Raw genomic sequence first — 18107 nt, 5'->3', positions numbered from 1 at the left:
TACACGTTATAATGAATTTATAAGACTTTATGCACATTGTTAATGACAAGGGAATACAGCTAGAAATTTAGTTCATAATGCATTATAAGTAGTGCTTATAACCCAAACACATCGCCATTACACCAACTTATAATGCACTATGGAAAGTGAACTACTTTAGTAGCCCTAACCCCTAAATTTGAACATTAAATTTCAAAAAGGTGACAAAAAAAAAAAAAAAAAGGCATTCCACTTTCAACACCTTTTTGGATTGGAAACTTTAATTATCGTTATTATTTATACACATCAATATTAGACAATGAAAAGACTTATGACTTTTGAATTAACAGTCTAACAATGTTTAAATTTTAATGATAAAACGATTTAAAGGACAGCTGTATTTATTTATTTATTAAAAAAAAAAAAAAAAAAAAAAAAAAAAAAAAGAAAGAAAAAAAGATCTGGAACTAGTTGGTTTCTGCAGAAAAACTGCCACAGTTCAAATTTAATGAAGAACTTTCCCACAGAAACCCAGGTTTGGGGTAACTAAATATACAAACATACACAGAACACAGTAAATAGAAAAAAAAACAACAACAGTACACAGATAAGAAACACATTTCCATTTAAAATGAATGGCAGAAACATTTCCTTGTGTTAAGGATCGTCATCTCGCTGAGCGATATCTGCTACAGCTTTTTTCTTTTTTTTTTTTGACAAAAAGAAAATAAGTCTCATTATGTGACAGAAAATCTCTCAAAAAATATTTACAGCTGTATTTTTGCACTTCAAGACAAAGACCTCTCACACCATCACATGCAGGGCAAGGTGTTTTGTACAACGCGTTAAAATACACGAAAATCCATTTGCATACTTTATGTAACTGATTGTGAACTCTTTCAATGAGAAAGAATATTAAACACCTTTCTTTCTTTCATTTTTTTTAATAGAGCAGGATCCTTGGGATCACTTCTCTTCTAGTATTGCTTTGCAATTATTTATTACAAATTTTTTTACAGAAGCTTTTTTTCCTACTATGGTTTTAAGGGGATTTAAAAAGGAATTGAGTTGAATAGGGACTTTGACATTCAGATACAGAAATAAAAAGGCATCAGAGCTCACAGTCTGAGACTCTTCCCAGCTCAAATGTTTTCAACTGTGGAAACAAAATTCAAAATCAATCACACAGTGATGGGAGCAAAACGCTACCATGATTCAATTCAATTTCATATCAAACCATTAAACATAAATGAATTACTACAGCACCAAAATCTGTAGCTCTTGTTTCATTATTGCATTAAATTTAGATGTAACTGTGTTTAACATTTTAAATAGACAAGCTTAGTATTGCGTTTCATTTTTTATTCTTTTCAAATTCGCACTTTTTTAAATTCTGTAACACCGCATATTAAAGTGCCTTAAAAAAATACAATAATAAAAAAAAAAATATTTATAATTTATACACACACACACACACACACACACACACACACGTGCATATACAGTACACACCTTCTCATTCAAAGAGTTTTCTTTATTTTCATGACTATGAAAATTGTAGATTCACACTGAAGGCATCAAGGGCTATTTGACCAAGAAGGAGAGTGATGGGGTGCTGCGCCAGATGACCTGGCCTCCACAGGACCTGAACCCAATCGAGATGGTTTAGGGGTGAGCTGGACTGCAGAGTGAAGGCAAAAGGGCCAACAAGTGCCAAGCATCTCTCGGGGAACTCCTTCAAGACTGTTGGAAGACCATTTCAGGTGACTACCTCTTGAAGCTCATCAAGAGAATGCCAAGAGTGTGCAAAGCAGTAATCAAAGCAAAAGGTGGCTACTTTGAAGAACCTAGAATATGACATTTTTCAGTTGTTTCACACTTTTTTGTTATGTATATAATTCCATATATAATTCCACGTGTTAATTCATAGTTTTGATGCCTTCAGTGTGAATCTACAATTTTCATAGTCATAAAAATAAAGAAAACTCTGAATGAGAAGGTGTGTCCAAACTTTTGGTCTGTACTATATATATATATATATATATATATATATATATATATATATATATATATATATGTGTGTGTGTGTGTTTGTGTGTGTGTGTTTTATTTAAAAAGCAAACAAGGATCCAAATACTTAAAAATTACCCTTTAGACCAGGGATTTTCAAACTTGCTGCAGACATTTAACTTTTTTTTTTTTTTAATTAAACTGTAAATAAATGGACTAAAATCAAAAATTATATTGAAATTAAAACCGACTCCTTGGATATGCTTCCCAAACCTTTGGATAACCATGATGGACTTTAAACAAAGCATAAAAAGTGCTTTAAAAAAACCCTTAGAACAACACTGCAACATCTGAGTAAAGACAAAACATGTAAAATGAACTAAAAGGACAAATGTACTGAAATTCCTGACTTTTCCAGCCATATATGTTTCTTCTCCAAACGGTTACCACACAGGAGGCACACAATTGTACCGGCTGTCTTTGGAAAACAGCAGAATTTAATTTTCCCTTGACTTGTACTAGAAGACCCACCTGTTCCAGCATGACAACACCAGCTCCATGAAGATATGGTTTTAATGAGTGGAAGCACTGAGAGTCAGTAAAGAGCTCTCACCTCATTACCTTTGGGATGAGGTGAAATCCTGTCTGCACCCCAGGCCTCCACACTCTACATCAGTACCTGACTTTACTACCATCCTCGTGGCCCAAAAGAAAACAAATCCACAGCTATACTCCAAAACCTGGTGGAACCTTTTCCCAGAAAAGTGAGGACTAAATGTGGAATGGGATGGTCAAAAAGCACAGAAGAATCTTATAGTCAGGTTTCCACAAACATTTGTCAGTATAGTGTCTCACTCACTCATTATGAGATTATTAACTATTTAACTAAGTTAAAAGTGTCATTTGTTAATTTGCAAATTTTTTTTTTTATTTTTTAGATCATTTCAGTCCATGCTGCTGTTGCTAAGACCCATTTTCTCAGGTGATCTCAGGGAATTTCTAGTCAAAAAAAACCTTTTGTGCTACTTTTTGTGGTCAACATTTCCCTCAAAATTGCTTATTTACAATTGAACACTAAACCATAATGGACCATGAACACTGATTTACAAAAATAGATATATCTAATACAAATAATAAAAATAAGAATGTAATAAAAACGTAAATATCTAAAAAGAAAAAGAAGAAATAACGCAACCTTGAGTGGCGTTCTTGGAATCGTAACTTGAGTATTAATGACAAGTCTCGAAGGTGCAGATGTTAAAAATTCTTATAAAACCTTAAGTAGCTTAAAAAAAAAAAAAAAAAAAAAAAGAAGAAGAAAAGACTGGCCACTTTAATAGGGACACCGGTGTAAAGCATTTCCAATTCACCAATCAATCATGCCAAACATCTAAATGGGAAAGAAATGTGACCTCATTGCCTGTAGATGTTAAATGGTTGTTGGTTTCAGAATGGTTCCCGGGATTTTCACACACACACACACACACACACACACACACACACACACACACACACACACACACACACACAAAACAGTCTCTACACACGATGATGCAAAAAAAAACTCGCGACAAATCTGGTTAGAGCTGATAGGAATTCTAAAGACAGACAACTGCTCTTTGCCACTATTGTGAGCAGAAGAGCATTTCTGTAAATGTGTGAAAACCTTGGGCCGGATTGAGTCTACCAGCAGAAATCCAAATGCAGTCAGCAAAGGAAACAAGAATCTGACTTCATGCAGTAGCAGACGCTCCCTGACTAAGAGGTGAATACAGAAAAATCACCATAATTCAGCAGGGTTTCAGGTGTTCCTATTAAAGTGGACAGAAAGTGTATTAAATCCCTTTAAATGTTTGCCTGTTCCAGACTTACGTTCCTATCTACACAGTTTTCCAATCGGTTTCATTGTAATTACTGAAGAATACATAATTGTCAAAGAATAATATGCTTCAAGATGATTAACAAAATAATAAAATAAAATAAATGGGGATCATCCTCCTTAAGATTGTGCTCTTCCACTTCAACAGAAGAAGCGAGTGAAAAGACAGAGCAAGCACATGCAAAAACAAAAGCGAACAATCACTCGAGTGCTGAAACTCGGGGACAGCCTCATTAACACCACAATTCATAAATCCTATTTAATCTGCTTTTTTTCCCCCTCTTATCACTACTGTAACAGCAGGAAAGAAACACCCCGCCCCCCCGATCCCCATAAAAAGGCTGGTTTTCTGCCGTCCTCGTCAGTCTTTATTACTCGCGTTTGGCTGCAGACGTCCCGGGACTCACGCTTCAGTCAGGAGGCAGCAGGTCGTGCAGACGAAAGCGCTCACGTACATGTGGCCGCACATCCTCATCCTGGAGAGAGGAGACAAAATAAATAAATAGACAGACAGACACATAAAAGTGCAATGATCAGATGATCTGGATTGTAGATTTTAATGAATTGAGGCAAATCCATAATCTGTAAAAGAGCTGCTATCTTTAAAAAAAATTTAATCATCCAACAACTAGAGGATACTAACTTAAGTGGCAGCTGAAGCTCATGTCACTGGCATTAATCAGAATATTGAATTATTGCTTTATGAATTAAATTCGTATCACAGCAGGCTCTGTGCTACTGTAACAATATCAAGTAATTGTCTTGGGAATAGTCGTGTTTAATGTAATCATCAAACAATGGAATGTTGCATTCTTATGATTTAAAATCGTATTAAACAGATTTTGATGGTTTTGTGAAAATAACTTTAAAACGGAACGGTTGCCTTAAATATCTAAACTCAACGTCTCAATGATTAAAGCTCTGGGTTTCTGATTGGTGGAAAAGCAAATAGGTATAGGTGACAAGTTGTTTTTTTTTTATTAATTTTTTTTGTATGTATTAATGCTCGACTGTGTCGTAGATGATTGTGAGGTCCAAATATTTAATCGCTTTCTCATGGAACTGGATTGTATTGCATCAACTATATATATATATATATATATATATATATATATATATATATATATATATATATATATATAAATAAAACAATGAATATATGAATCAATGGATAAACAATTCATATATGCTTTTTCAGCATTAATTATGGAAATCATTCATTTTTATTTAAAATAAGATTACAGTCTGAGCTTAAATTTTTAGTTACAGATAGAATTTTTCCATTAAGTCAAAAAATAAATGATTGAGAAAAACATGACCATTTTTATCCTTAATATAAAGCAAAAAGTTGTCAAGAAGCCCTGCTGTGAGGGACATACCAACTCCACCAGCTTTTCTAGAAAAGGCACCAGCTTGAGAAGTTCGTTGTCGTTCTTGTCCATGAACCAGCTTTCAATCGGGATCCCATTAGACAGCTGTGAATATCAAACACCGTGAGGATTTAGTTAATGATCCAATCAGCAGATCAATCAAATAAATCATAAAAATGATTCCTGCAGTTTGACTTCTGCTAGAAGATTCCAATAAAAAAAAACAATGAAATCGCTGTACTATATATTGTAGTTGTTCGTTGCAGTTTTTAGTTGTTCGACCGTGTAATAAATAAACTCCGTGAGTGGTTTAATGTGCATAATCACGTAAATATTAATCCAAAACTAGTAACCTGAACTAATGGCCAAGTTATCCTACTTTTAGTGAGTAGGATAATTTATTATTAATATTATTATTATTATTATTGATAAAAGCAAATCTGTTTTTTTTTTTTTTTTATGTAACAAAAAAAATAGGATTTTTCAGCTTGTCAGCCAATGTCAGCTCACCTAGGGGGCGGGGCTTATGTGATCCAATGGATGAATGGAGGATTCTTTTCACAGCTGTGTTTATCTCACCTGATACGCAAATGCTTGTGGCGAGTTGTCGATAATGATGGTCTTCGAAAGATCTCTCCCGAGAATATTCAGATCTTTGATGTAGTTGCCCTGGACACAGACACAATGTTCGCGAAATAACCTGTGCCTGGAGAAGAAGAAAAAAAAAAAGAGAGAAAAAAAAAGAATGAGTGGAAAGAAAGTGTATTGGTTTCCATTCCAGTACTGGGATGAGACTGAATAATGCAGACAAACCAAAGAGCTGACACCTATATATCACATCGTCTGTCTGACCCGAAACTAACCCACAAACCCAACCCACGCTGTAATCAAAGCCAGTAAAGAAACCACAGCGCATCATCGCCAAAATTTATTACAGTTCCCTCTCTACATTCAAATTAAAAAGCATTTTACGATGATGCATTTTTTATTTCTTTTGTCTCTAAAACCCTCCAAGGTCATTTTCAACTATACGTTCACTATAAATATATCCAAGCTTCCCACTTACACCACAGCATATTACACTGTTTCAATTACACCATGGTCTGTCTACTCTATTCTGATTGGCTGGACAGTGTGTTTCAAACTAAAAAAAAAAGGACTTCTTATCCAATTATCCGATGTAATTAAAATAAACTAAATTTTAAAAAGATAAACAAATGACTTGTTTGTTTTAAGAGACCTGCCTAACTTCCTCTCTCTTATTTAGTATTAATCTTTAATAAAGTAAAAACTACTTCTTATCCGAATACTCGATTAATCGATGGAACAATCATTAGAATACACTTTTTAAATAATTGATCGCAGCAGCCCCAATCTTTTTGTTTGGTCATTATTTAATCATTTCGAATAAGAACTGCTGCAGAATAAGAGGAATAAAACATGCTGGTAAAGAAAAATATTCAACTTCAGCATGGTTACAGTAACTGTGTGATCACATCACTCCGGCGTGGATTAGATTCCGAGAACAGCACTACCGGTCATGCATTATTCCTTACTTAGCTGACTCGGCTTTTTTTTTTTTTTGGTAATCAGGCTGTGTTTTGTATGTAATACACAACTTTCAGGTTTGTAATCAGGGTTTGTAACATGCAATCGATTTGTTGGTTTTGCTGCAATGCATTTATAAAAAAAAAAAAAAACAAAAACAAACAAACGAAACAAAAGTAAAAAAAGTTATAATCCGCTTACCGAACTAACTCCTTCTTCGGATCGAGAATGTTCAGCAACTTATCCGCGTACACTTTCTTCGACGCAGTGAAAAGAATGATCTAAGAGGGATAAAAAAAAAAAAAAAGGATCTTATTTACGGTCAGATTAGACATGCCCAACAAGTTTACATTACATTTTGCCATATTTTATTCTAAAAAGTGTATGAACAAAGGATAAAATACTGTAATTTCAGACGTTAACAACATTTTAGTTCTCATTCATTCTCAGTGATTGACTTTTCTCTGAGTGTGTGCTGTGTAATTACTGAGTGAGGAGAAAAGAAACATGGCAACCTCATAAATCTGAGACATCCGCTGGAGGAATTCTCTAAAAAAGGGCCTTAAGCGCACGTAAACCTGTGGATAAAGAAGAGAAGAAAAATCAGGTCGCATCTGCATTCACGCACACAAGACAGAAATACGAGCACAAATGCAATATACAGCATGGATTAAAATAAGACCAGCATTTGCAAACTCGAATTTTTTTTATAAAAGTCCAGAGATTTTCAATTCTATTGTGTTGTGTAAATGTGGTGACTTACACTATACGGAAAAATCTTTGCGGACATAAACCATTAAATTAGAATTTATCTTATAATAAATTAAACCCTTCTGAGAGGATGTCAGGTGTTTATGTAGGGTAAAGAGGCCTGGGGTGCAGCGAGTGTTCCGGTTAGGGGTGCGGCGAGGGTTCCGGTTAGGGGTGCAGCGAGGGTTCCGGTTAGGGGTGCGGCGAGGGTTCCGGTTAGGTGTGCGGCGAGGGTCCCGGTTAGGTGTGCGGCGAGGGTTCCGGTTAGGGGTGCGGCGAGGGTTCCGGTTAGGGGTGCGGCGAGGGTTCCGGTTAGGGGTGCGGCGAGGGTTCCGGTTAGGTGTGCCGCGAGTGTTCCGGTTAGGGGTGCGGCGAGCGTTCCGGTTAGGGGTGCGGCCAGTGTCCCAGTTACGGGTGCGGCCAGTGTCCCAGTTACGGGTGCGGCGAGATACGGGTGTGGCGAGTGTTCCGGTTACGGGTGTAGCAAATGTAGCAAGTTAAAAGTCAGATGTTCCAATACTTTGGTTGATATTGTCAATGTTCTTATTGTCATAATGTAGACACACGACAGCTGCACATCATGGACAAGCACATTTTTACTTCTTTTATCACTGTACATTTATCAGAACTAAATTATTTTCATCTCCATGGTTATCTTGTGATGTCTGAGAGAGTCTGGCTCACAAAACATTTTTATCATCATTAATGTAATTACTGCCAAAATCGCTGATAAAACACGAATAGCAATGTGCCACTGACAATGCCAACGTAATACCAGTGCGCTCTGATACTCTGCCTTTCTGTACATCTTCAGCCCTTATAGATAAGGCAGTAAAAGTGGTGCAATAGCGCCCTCTTGTGGAACTTTTCTTCGTCTAACTTGGGGATAATAACTTTCTTTCGGCTTCTCCCATTAGGGGTCGCCACAGCGGATCATCCGTATTCATGATCCGCATGTTTGATTTGGCACATGTTTTTACGCTGGATGCCCTTCCTAAAGCAACCCTCCCTCCCCATTTATCCGGGCTTGGGACCGGCACTAAGAGTGCACTGGCTTGTGCAACACTAATGGCTCGGGTTTGGTTCCCTGACCGGGAATCGAACCCGGGCTGCAGCGGTGAGAGCGGTGACAGTTTTTACCTGGTAAATAACATCTTGGAAAAGGACGGGGAACGTCAGTGCTGCATCTTCAAGCTCGTTCAGACTGCAATGAACTAAAGTTTCGTCCTTGAGACAGACAGCACACAAGCAGTTACTCCATAAATCAAAACCTACTTCCTCTTTTAAACAGATATAAAAAGAATTGTTGTTCCTTTAATAACTAATAACTGCTGTGGCGTAAAACACTTCAGATGTGATGTAAGTAGATGATTCTACTTGTAGTTAACACTCACCAGGTCTATGACGAGGGAGAACTCGGGTGTGCTGCGTGTCTTTAAAGGCAGTGCAGGTTTACGTGTCAGCTGCTCCTCGGTTAGTGGGGGTACATGCTTGATGAAAAAATATCTACGAACATCCAACACCAACATGTTCACCACAAACTAAAGTCAAAACTAGAGCACTTCAGATAGGAAAGCTACAAAGCTACATAAACTAACAATATAACTGTTAGATCACATTTATCAGACATTAATACAGTCCATTTTTTTGAAGGTGGAAAAAATTGGAGGGAACCCAAGAGGAAACCCCAGAGGGACACAAGGAGAACATCAGAAACTCCAGACAGACAGTAATCACCGTTTATCACTGAACCTAAAGGTGTACACCGACAATGCCGATCATTTTCGTGCCAAAACCAAACTTTATTTCTCACTAATATGTGATATGATTGATAACCATTTTAACCCACATTCTAGACATGCATTAGTCCAAACTCGAGAGTGTGTTCAGTAATGTCACGGTCTGTAAGCAGTGGTACTCACGGGTCAAACACCTCCCATTCCTCCTCACACGACGGGTCAGGAACACATGCAGGAACCTCCACATAACCACTGACTGATGGATATCCTGCAGCTAAACACAGAGAGACAGATAAAGTGATGGACGGACAGAGAGATAAAGGGTGGGACAGACAAATAGCCTGATAAAGATTTGGACAGACGGGTAAAGGGATGGACAGACAAGATGACAGTGAGAAAAAGACAGATATTTACAGACAGATAAAGAGAGTAACAGAGACTGATATGAGACTTGATGAAGAGATGAGCAAACAGACTTGATAAAGACAGAGACAGACCAGACAGAAGGATAGATAAAAAAGAGAAGCAGACAGACAGACAGACAGAAAATGTATAAACAGACTACCGTATTTTCCGGACTATAAGCGCGCTACTGTTTTCCCACGCTTTGAACCCCACGACTTAAACAATGAAGCGGCTAATATATGGATTTTTCAAGCCAAAAAACTGAGACCCATAACATTAGACCAATGAAATTGCAGAACAGGTTCCTCTGACGTTTGACCTGCCGCTCACTCGCTAACTCCAGTTGCAACAGAAATCATATAAGCACAGACAGGTTTCCAAAACTCGTGCTTTTTTATTTTTCTTGGCAACAGCGTTACAGGTTAGTCAAAGAAACTTAGAAATGAGCATCAGAAAATAATAAGGACATATTCCTCGGTCTTGCACACATGCAGTAATACCGGAAACATGCGCGGCAGGCTATTCCCAAAATGCCGCTCTGCTCTTAAAGGAGCCACAACGTATTTCACACGTTACACAGTGTAACAGACACTGCCTTTCCTCAAAGCCTGTGTAAAGTTCATTAGTTTCAATGTAGACTTATACACAGGTGTGGCTTATTAATGTTCAAAATAAAAATCTTTGTAAAATCGAGTTTATATTTGGGTGCGCTTTATAGTCCGCAAATTACGGTAATAGAGATGAATGAAGACAGACAAAAAAAAGAGTTAGATAAAGCAAAGGCTGACAAAAAAGAGAAATAGAAAGTCAGACAAATAAACATATAAAGAGATGGACAGATAAAGAAGATGGTACAAACAGGAATATAAAAGGACAGAACAATAAATTGCACAAGCAGAAAGAGATGGACAGACAGATAGATTGATAAAGAAATTCAGAGAGAGATAAAGAGAGAGACAGACAGACATATAAAGGAATGGAGAGACAAATGAAAGAGATGGACAGACAGACAGACAGTTTTAGTTCTGTACCTGTGAGAGGAGGCATATCAGAGTGATTGGCCACATCCTCTTCCTCCCCTCTCTCAGTGTGGCTGTAGTAGGGGGACATGGCACTGGGGAAGTTTGGGCCACACTGTCCTGGTGGTGATGCGGCAGCCCCCATCGGCACGTCCTCCACCTGCTCCATGTCCAACTGCTTTATAATCTCCTCAGCCTCCATGGCCTGACCCGGCAGGTCCAAACCTAACAGAGAGGAATGATGATATCCTAATTTAATAACAATACTAATTGTATTAACACATGTAAATAATTAATTGTAAGTAAACATTAATAAATCTAATCTTGGCTACCCCATTTCAGGAGTTCAGACAGAGTTGGGAAACATCTACTTATATCTAAAGCTTTATCTAGATGCTTAATATATATACTGATAATTATACAATTAAAACTGATTAAATATGTCAAGAAAAAAACAATAAAAAGAATACAATTTTACGTCCGTATGTTTAGACAGAAAAACTATCAGTATGACCATTTGCCGGTAGCCGATAGTTTCAGCGATCAACTACCGCTGGCGATTAATCGGCAAAACCGATGAATCGGTCAACCGTTACCACTAATCCGAGCGGTCAGCGAAGAGCACGAAAATCAAAATAGAAATATCCCGCAGTTATCGTGATCTAAGAGGTAATGGACTTTTTAGTCGCGCTGATAAACCTCTTACCTGTTCTGTTGGCCGGGGAGAAGTAGTTGAAGACAGGAGAGAACACGGTTCCCAGTACAGTGGTTCGAGGAGGACTGTCCAAAGCATCTCCAGCCTCCAGCTTCACACTGTTCTTGGTCTGTTTAATAGCATCACACTTCCTGGTTTCTGTGTCAGAGTTTTGAAGGTAAACAAATCATCTGCGTGAGGTTAAATTACGTTTTTCTTTAGCTGCATTTCCAATCACACCTCTGTTCACACGACTACAACTCACGTGTACTGTAGTGCAAAGCCTTCTCAGTAAATTCATCTACCATGCTTCAATTTATGTGCCATCTCACCCTGGTTAACGGAGCGGCTTCTGCGTCCTACTCGTTTCCTGCAGACACTGATGCTTTGAGGGGACGACGTGATGAGGTCACAGGTCACACGACTCCTCTTGGCTCCTCGTGGTTTCTTCTGCTCCGAGCAAAATGAAGAAAGTGACTTGACTCACTGAATAGACTCAAACCACTCGACTCCAGTGCTTTAAATATGATGTGCGTCTTTCAGCATCAAAACCAAACCGAACCAATCAATGTTGTGCTGATTTGGGATCGATAAATGGATGGATGTGTGTTAAAGTGCTCAAATCTCAAGTCTTATCCCAGAGAACTTTCTGTGAGAATATATGTTTTTCAAAAAATTTATGTAAAAAATTACTTCAGTATAAAAAAAATTAAAAAAAACCCAACAGCTATAATATCTGATCTGCCTGTTTGAACTTTTTCACCATTTGTAATGTTCCTGTGTGTGTGTGCAGGTGAGTGTATGCAGTTCTTTCTGAGATTATATTTATGCTTTGATATTCTCTGCCATTCAGGAAACACCGTTATAACATCTGTTCAAATTCTAAAATAGCAGTTATGTGAGACAGGGTAGTAACGGTGGGGGATTTTTTTTTTTACCTTCACAGCGTCATGAGGGATGATAGTCTTCAGAAATCCCTTTCCTCCGAGTGAGCATCGTAAGCCTCTCCGCTTGGGTTTTCGAGCTCGTCGTCGGACGCAAGGCGGGTTTGGTGGCCGAGATGCCTCACGCATTCTCAGCTTCATGATATTGTACGGTCACATCTACAACTGTTGAGAAGAAGAAGGAAGACGACAAGGATGAGACATCTTCCCGTATGGCAATAAAGTCAGGAGATCAGATTCGAGGTTGTTTTGTGAAGATGTACAAGAGCGTTCAACACGTTCAGATAAAGAATTTCTGCTACAAAAAAAACAACCCAGAGAAGGGACAGAGAAGGAAGGCAAAGCAAAACCTGAAAAATCCTTTCTGAAATAGGGAACAAAACTGGACTGTATCTGGAAAAGGAGGCGGGGGAGGGGGCGGAGATCCGAAAATTAACACCAGATTGCTGTGCTGGAGTAGAAAATGTGTACAAAGAACCAGCATTTTCTGCACATCTGTGATCTACAACGAATCAAACGTTTAACGGTTGTAAAAAAAAAAATAAATGTAATTAAAAAAATAAATAAAATGAGGTTCGGAGATTTGTGATGTTGCGCAATTTTATTTCAGGGACACGACGACAGATCGCAGAGGTTAAAACACTGCTAAAATTCTAGCAGGCAGAAATTATTTTTTTTCTTTATTTTATTATTTTATAAATAAATACAAATTTGCTACAATCTCTAGCACATGTTGGAGAACGAGACATAACTTTTTCCAAATTAGCATCACCCACATCCCGCGTCCTTTTCCCATTCAGCGCATTGCTTTTTCTGTCAGCGATTTTTATTTTATTTTATTTGTGTCTACCTGAAAAAAACTCAGATATACAGATATTACGATGAATGGGTTTTATATTGTGATGACCCTGTAATGAGATTCTTGGTAAAAAGGTGAAACCAGAAATCAAGACATTTTACACTCAGTATTGTGCTTTTAATTTTTTTGAATAATATAATTATATTATTATAATTTTTTGGTCAAAACAACTAGGCTCATTAACATATTACACCACATTCATGCACACTGCTGAGGGTTTTTATATCAGCATTTTATTTTTAATTGAATTTTATTTTTTGCGCAAAGCTAAACATTTCAGGAGTTCAGACAGAGTTGGGAAACATCTACTTATATCTAAAGCTTTATTTAGATGCTAAATATATATTCTGATAAATATACAATTAAATCTGGAGAAATATGTGAAGAAAAACAGAAAAAAATTACGCAATTTTACGTCCGTACATTTAGACAGGTAGTTGTTGTTTGGTTTTATATGGAAAACGATGTTTTGTATGATCAGCTGGCCGAGATAAAGCGATTCCTGTCCATTGTCTATCTTGTTGCTTATTATATATTATTAATACTTCTGGAGAACATTTCCTGATTTCTGGAATTAATCTAACAAACACATATTCGGGACCCGAAGTCAGTTTTCTGTTCATGTTTTCAAGTCTACAGCTTTATCCGGTATCAGTTTTCTTTTTACAGCGTATTAAACAGATCCTCAAAGTTATTTGTAAAAGAATTCATTTGAAAAATTAAAAGAAGGTTTATGGATGCTGTTAAATAATTCAAACACCAAAACAAACATTTATTTAGTAAAATCTAATCAGTTACTCCTACAATATAATGTGATGCCTCAATAAACTGCCTTCTAATTTTAATCTTAGTGATAAATATACTAAATAATGAGTCTATAAGAATATTAATGATATCAGTCATCATAAACATCACCAAACAGCCACACACCATAAACAACACAGTCATCAACACCAACACAGCCACACACCATAAACAACACAGCCACCAACACCATCGTCAGTCATCACCAACACAGCCACACACCATAAACAACACAGCCACCAACACCATCGTCAGTCATCACCAACACAGCCACACACCATAAACAACACAGTCATCAACACCAACACAGTCAACACCAACACAGCCACACACCATAAACAACACAGCCACCAACACCATCGTCAGTCATCACCAACACAGCCACACCATAAACAACACAGCCACCAACACCAACACAGTCATCACCAACACAGCCACACACCATAAACAACACAGTCATCAACACCAACACAGTCATCACCAACACAGCCACACACCATAAACAACACAGTCATCAACACCAACACAGTCATCACCAACACAGCCACACACCATAAACAACACAGTCATCAACACCATCATCAGTCATCACCAACACAGCCACACACCATAAACAACAGTCATCAACACCATCACAGTCATCACCAACACAGCCACACACCATAAACAACACAGTCATCAACACCATCACAGTCATCACCAACACAGCCACACACCATAAACAACACAGCCACCAACACCAACACAGTCATCACCAACACAGCCACACACCATAAACAACACAGTCATCAACACCAACACAGTCATCACCAACACAGCCACACACCATAAACAACACAGTCATCAACACCAACACAGTCATCACCAACACAGCCACACACCATAAACAACACAGTCATCAACACCATCACCATCACAGTCATCCCCAATACAGCCACACACCATAAACAACACAGTCATCAACACCATCACAGTCATCACCAACACAGCCACACCATAAACAACACAGTCATCAACACCATCACAGTCATCACCAACACAGCCACACACCATAAACAACACAGTCATCAACACCAACACAGTCATCACCAACACAGCCACACACCATAAACAACACAGTCATCATCACCAACACAGCCACACACCAAAACAACACAGTCATCATCACCAACACAGCCACACACCATAAACAACACAGCCACCCACACCATCACAGTCACACACCATAAACAACACAGCCACCCACACCATCACAGACATCAAACACCATCACAGACATCAAACACCATCACAGACATCAAACACCATCACAGTCATCACCAACACAGCCAGACACATTAAACAACACAGTCATCAACACCAACACAGCCACCAACACATCACAGTCATCACCAACACAGCCACAAACCATAAACAACAGAGCCACCAACACCATACAGTCATCAACACCATCACAGTCAGTCATCACCAACACAGCCACCAACACCATCACAGTCATCAACACCATCACAATCACAGTCATCACCATCACAGTCATCACCATCACAGCCACCATCACAGTCATCACCAGTCATCACCAACACAGCCACCAACACCACAGTCATCACCATCACAGCCACCAACACCATCACAGTCATCACCAACACCATCACAGTCATCACCATCACAGCCACCATCACAGTCATCACCATCACAGCCACCAACACCATCACAGTCACACACCATAAACAACACAGCCACCCACACCATCACAGACATCAAACACCATCACAGACATCAAACACCATCACAGACATCAAACACCATCACAGTCATCACCAACACAGCCAGACACATTAAACAACACAGTCATCAACACCAACACAGCCACCAACACATCACAGTCATCACCAACACAGCCACAAACCATAAACAACAGAGCCACCAACACCATACAGTCATCAAACACCATCACAGTCAGTCATCACCAACACAGCCACCAACACCATCACAGTCATCAACACCATCACAATCACAGTCATCACCATCACCATCACCATCACAGCCACCATCACAGTCATCACCAGTCATCACCAACACAGCCACCAACACCACAGTCATCACCATCACAGCCACCAACACCATCACAGTCATCACCAACACCATCACAGTCATCACCATCACAGTCATCAACACCAACACAGCCACACACCATAAACAAAACAGCCACCAACACCATCACAGTCATCACCATCACAGCCACCAACACCATCACAGTCATCACATCACAGCCACCAACACCATCACAGTCATCCCCAATACAGCCACACACCATAAACAACACAGCCACCAACACCATTACAGTCATCAAACACCATCACAGTCATCAAACACCATCACAGTCATCACCAACACCATCACAGTCAGTCATCACCAACACAGCCACCAACACCATCACAGTCATCACCAACACCATCACCATCACAGTCATCATCAACACCATCACAGTCATCAAACACCATCACAGTCAGTCATCACCAACACAGCCACCAACACCATCACAGTCATCACCATCACAGTCATCACCAACACAGCCACCAACACCATCACAGTCATCACCAACACCATCGCAGTCATCACCAACACAGCCACCACCACCACCATATACCACACAGCCATTAACAATCACAACACGATTACCGCCACCAACACTATCAGTCATCACCAACACCTTCACCAACACAGCCACCAACACCATGAACAACAGTCATTAACACAGCCAACATAATCAACACCATCACCAACACTATCAACATCACAGCCAACATCAGTCAACAAAACAACCAACACCACCAACACCACCAACACAGCCACCAACACAATCAACACCATCATCATCATCAACAAAGCATTTAACAAAGCCATCACAACCACCATCACAGCCACAATCACAGCCACCATTCCATCAGAGCAACAATCACCATCACCATCACAAACGCCACTACCAGTAACATCAACAGCCATCAAAGACTCCATCAAAGACTCCATCACAAACACAAACATCAGAGCCACTAACACAGCCAACATCAGGAAATTACTGAAAACGCGACAAACTTACTGTTAAAGCCCGTAATCCAGTCTGAGTGATGTCTGGGTCTTGTTGGCGGTTGTAGACACAGTTCCAATGTCCGGCTTGTTCAGTGTAAAGCCGCTTTTTCTTCGCTCTGCTCTGTAATGTTATTAAATTAGATTTTATTCACTGCACCACTAGTCGCCATTTCCCGCCTCCTCAGCCACACAGCGGACTGTAAAATACCCGGATAACGGAAAAAGCATTCTGCGCATGCGCACCGTCCACCTCTCATTACCACTTTCTTCTCAGCGTTCGTCTAAAGATACAGGACAATGTTTTTACTTTTTATTTGCAAAGAAATATTTCCTTATACTGTTATTTATATTACACTTTACATAAATGAATTCAGCAACATTATCGGCCCTTTACAAAACATGCCAACAGCTCTGGGAAAAATATGCGTACAAAGAAAGTCGGTCAAAGTGTCATACGGCTGACAAATTTAACTACAATTTAATCATAATTTACTTTCATGTCTACTACACACCTATCAAAATACTGCAATTACCTTTATGCCCAATTCCACTTCATTCAAACTATGCATCCAACCATACATTCACCCATTCTTCCATCTAATTACAGCTTACATTCATCCATCCATCCATCCATCTATCCAACTTATACTAAGTATAGCATTTATTTATTTATTCATCTATCCAAATGATACAGCTTGCATTCATCCTTTCACCAACCTATCCAACGTATACTCTCACTACAGCCTTTTTTCATCCATTCATCCAAATTATACAGCTTGTATTTATTCCACCTTTTTAACTTATACTGTCAATAGTTTTTATTCATCCATCCAGCTAAATTACAGCTTGCATTCATCCATTTACCCACCTATCCAACTTATACTGTCTCAATACAGCCTTTATTTATCCATCTATTCAAATTATACAGCTCGCATCCATCCATTCACCCACTTATCTGATTTATACTCAATACATCCATCCTTCATCCATCCACTCACCTATACAACTTGTATTCTCAAT

General features: G+C 38.8%; 1 protein-coding gene across 1 annotated transcript; it reads right to left on the bottom strand.

Annotated features, from left to right (window-relative positions):
* Positions 1–2061: 2061 nt before the first annotated feature.
* Positions 2062–17278, bottom strand: ctdspl2b (CTD (carboxy-terminal domain, RNA polymerase II, polypeptide A) small phosphatase like 2b). The gene is made up of 13 exons (XM_046841087.1): positions 17098–17278; positions 12332–12502; positions 11726–11843; positions 11406–11552; positions 10712–10924; positions 9459–9549; positions 8931–9042; positions 8677–8763; positions 7302–7364; positions 6988–7067; positions 5818–5944; positions 5248–5343; positions 2062–4344 (listed from the first exon to the last, which is right to left on the bottom strand). Exons 2-13 carry the CDS (start codon positions 12476–12478, stop codon positions 4279–4281), a joined length of 1347 nt encoding a protein of 448 aa, XP_046697043.1. The 5' UTR covers positions 12479–12502; positions 17098–17278; the 3' UTR covers positions 2062–4278.
* Between the last annotated feature and the right edge of the window lie 829 nt (positions 17279–18107).

The sequence above is a fragment of the Silurus meridionalis genome, chromosome 26, assembly GCF_014805685.1.
Source record: "Silurus meridionalis isolate SWU-2019-XX chromosome 26, ASM1480568v1, whole genome shotgun sequence".
Lineage (NCBI taxonomy): Eukaryota > Metazoa > Chordata > Actinopteri > Siluriformes > Siluridae > Silurus > Silurus meridionalis.
Note: the sequence above shows the minus strand (reverse complement) of the source record. Positions and strands in the feature narration are given on the sequence as shown.

Excerpts from the sequence above, each read along its gene's own strand:
- ctdspl2b (XM_046841087.1), bottom strand. The coding sequence starts at position 12,478 with ATGAAGCTGAGAATGCGTGAGGCATCTCGGCCACCAAACCCGCCTTGC. Across the intron at positions 5,945-6,987 it reads CCGAAGAAGGAGTTAGTTCG|GCACAGGTTATTTCGCGAAC; the intron begins GTAAGCGGATTA and ends CTTCTTCTCCAG. Across the intron at positions 5,344-5,817 it reads CACAAGCATTTGCGTATCAG|CTGTCTAATGGGATCCCGAT; the intron begins GTGAGATAAACA and ends TGATATTCACAG.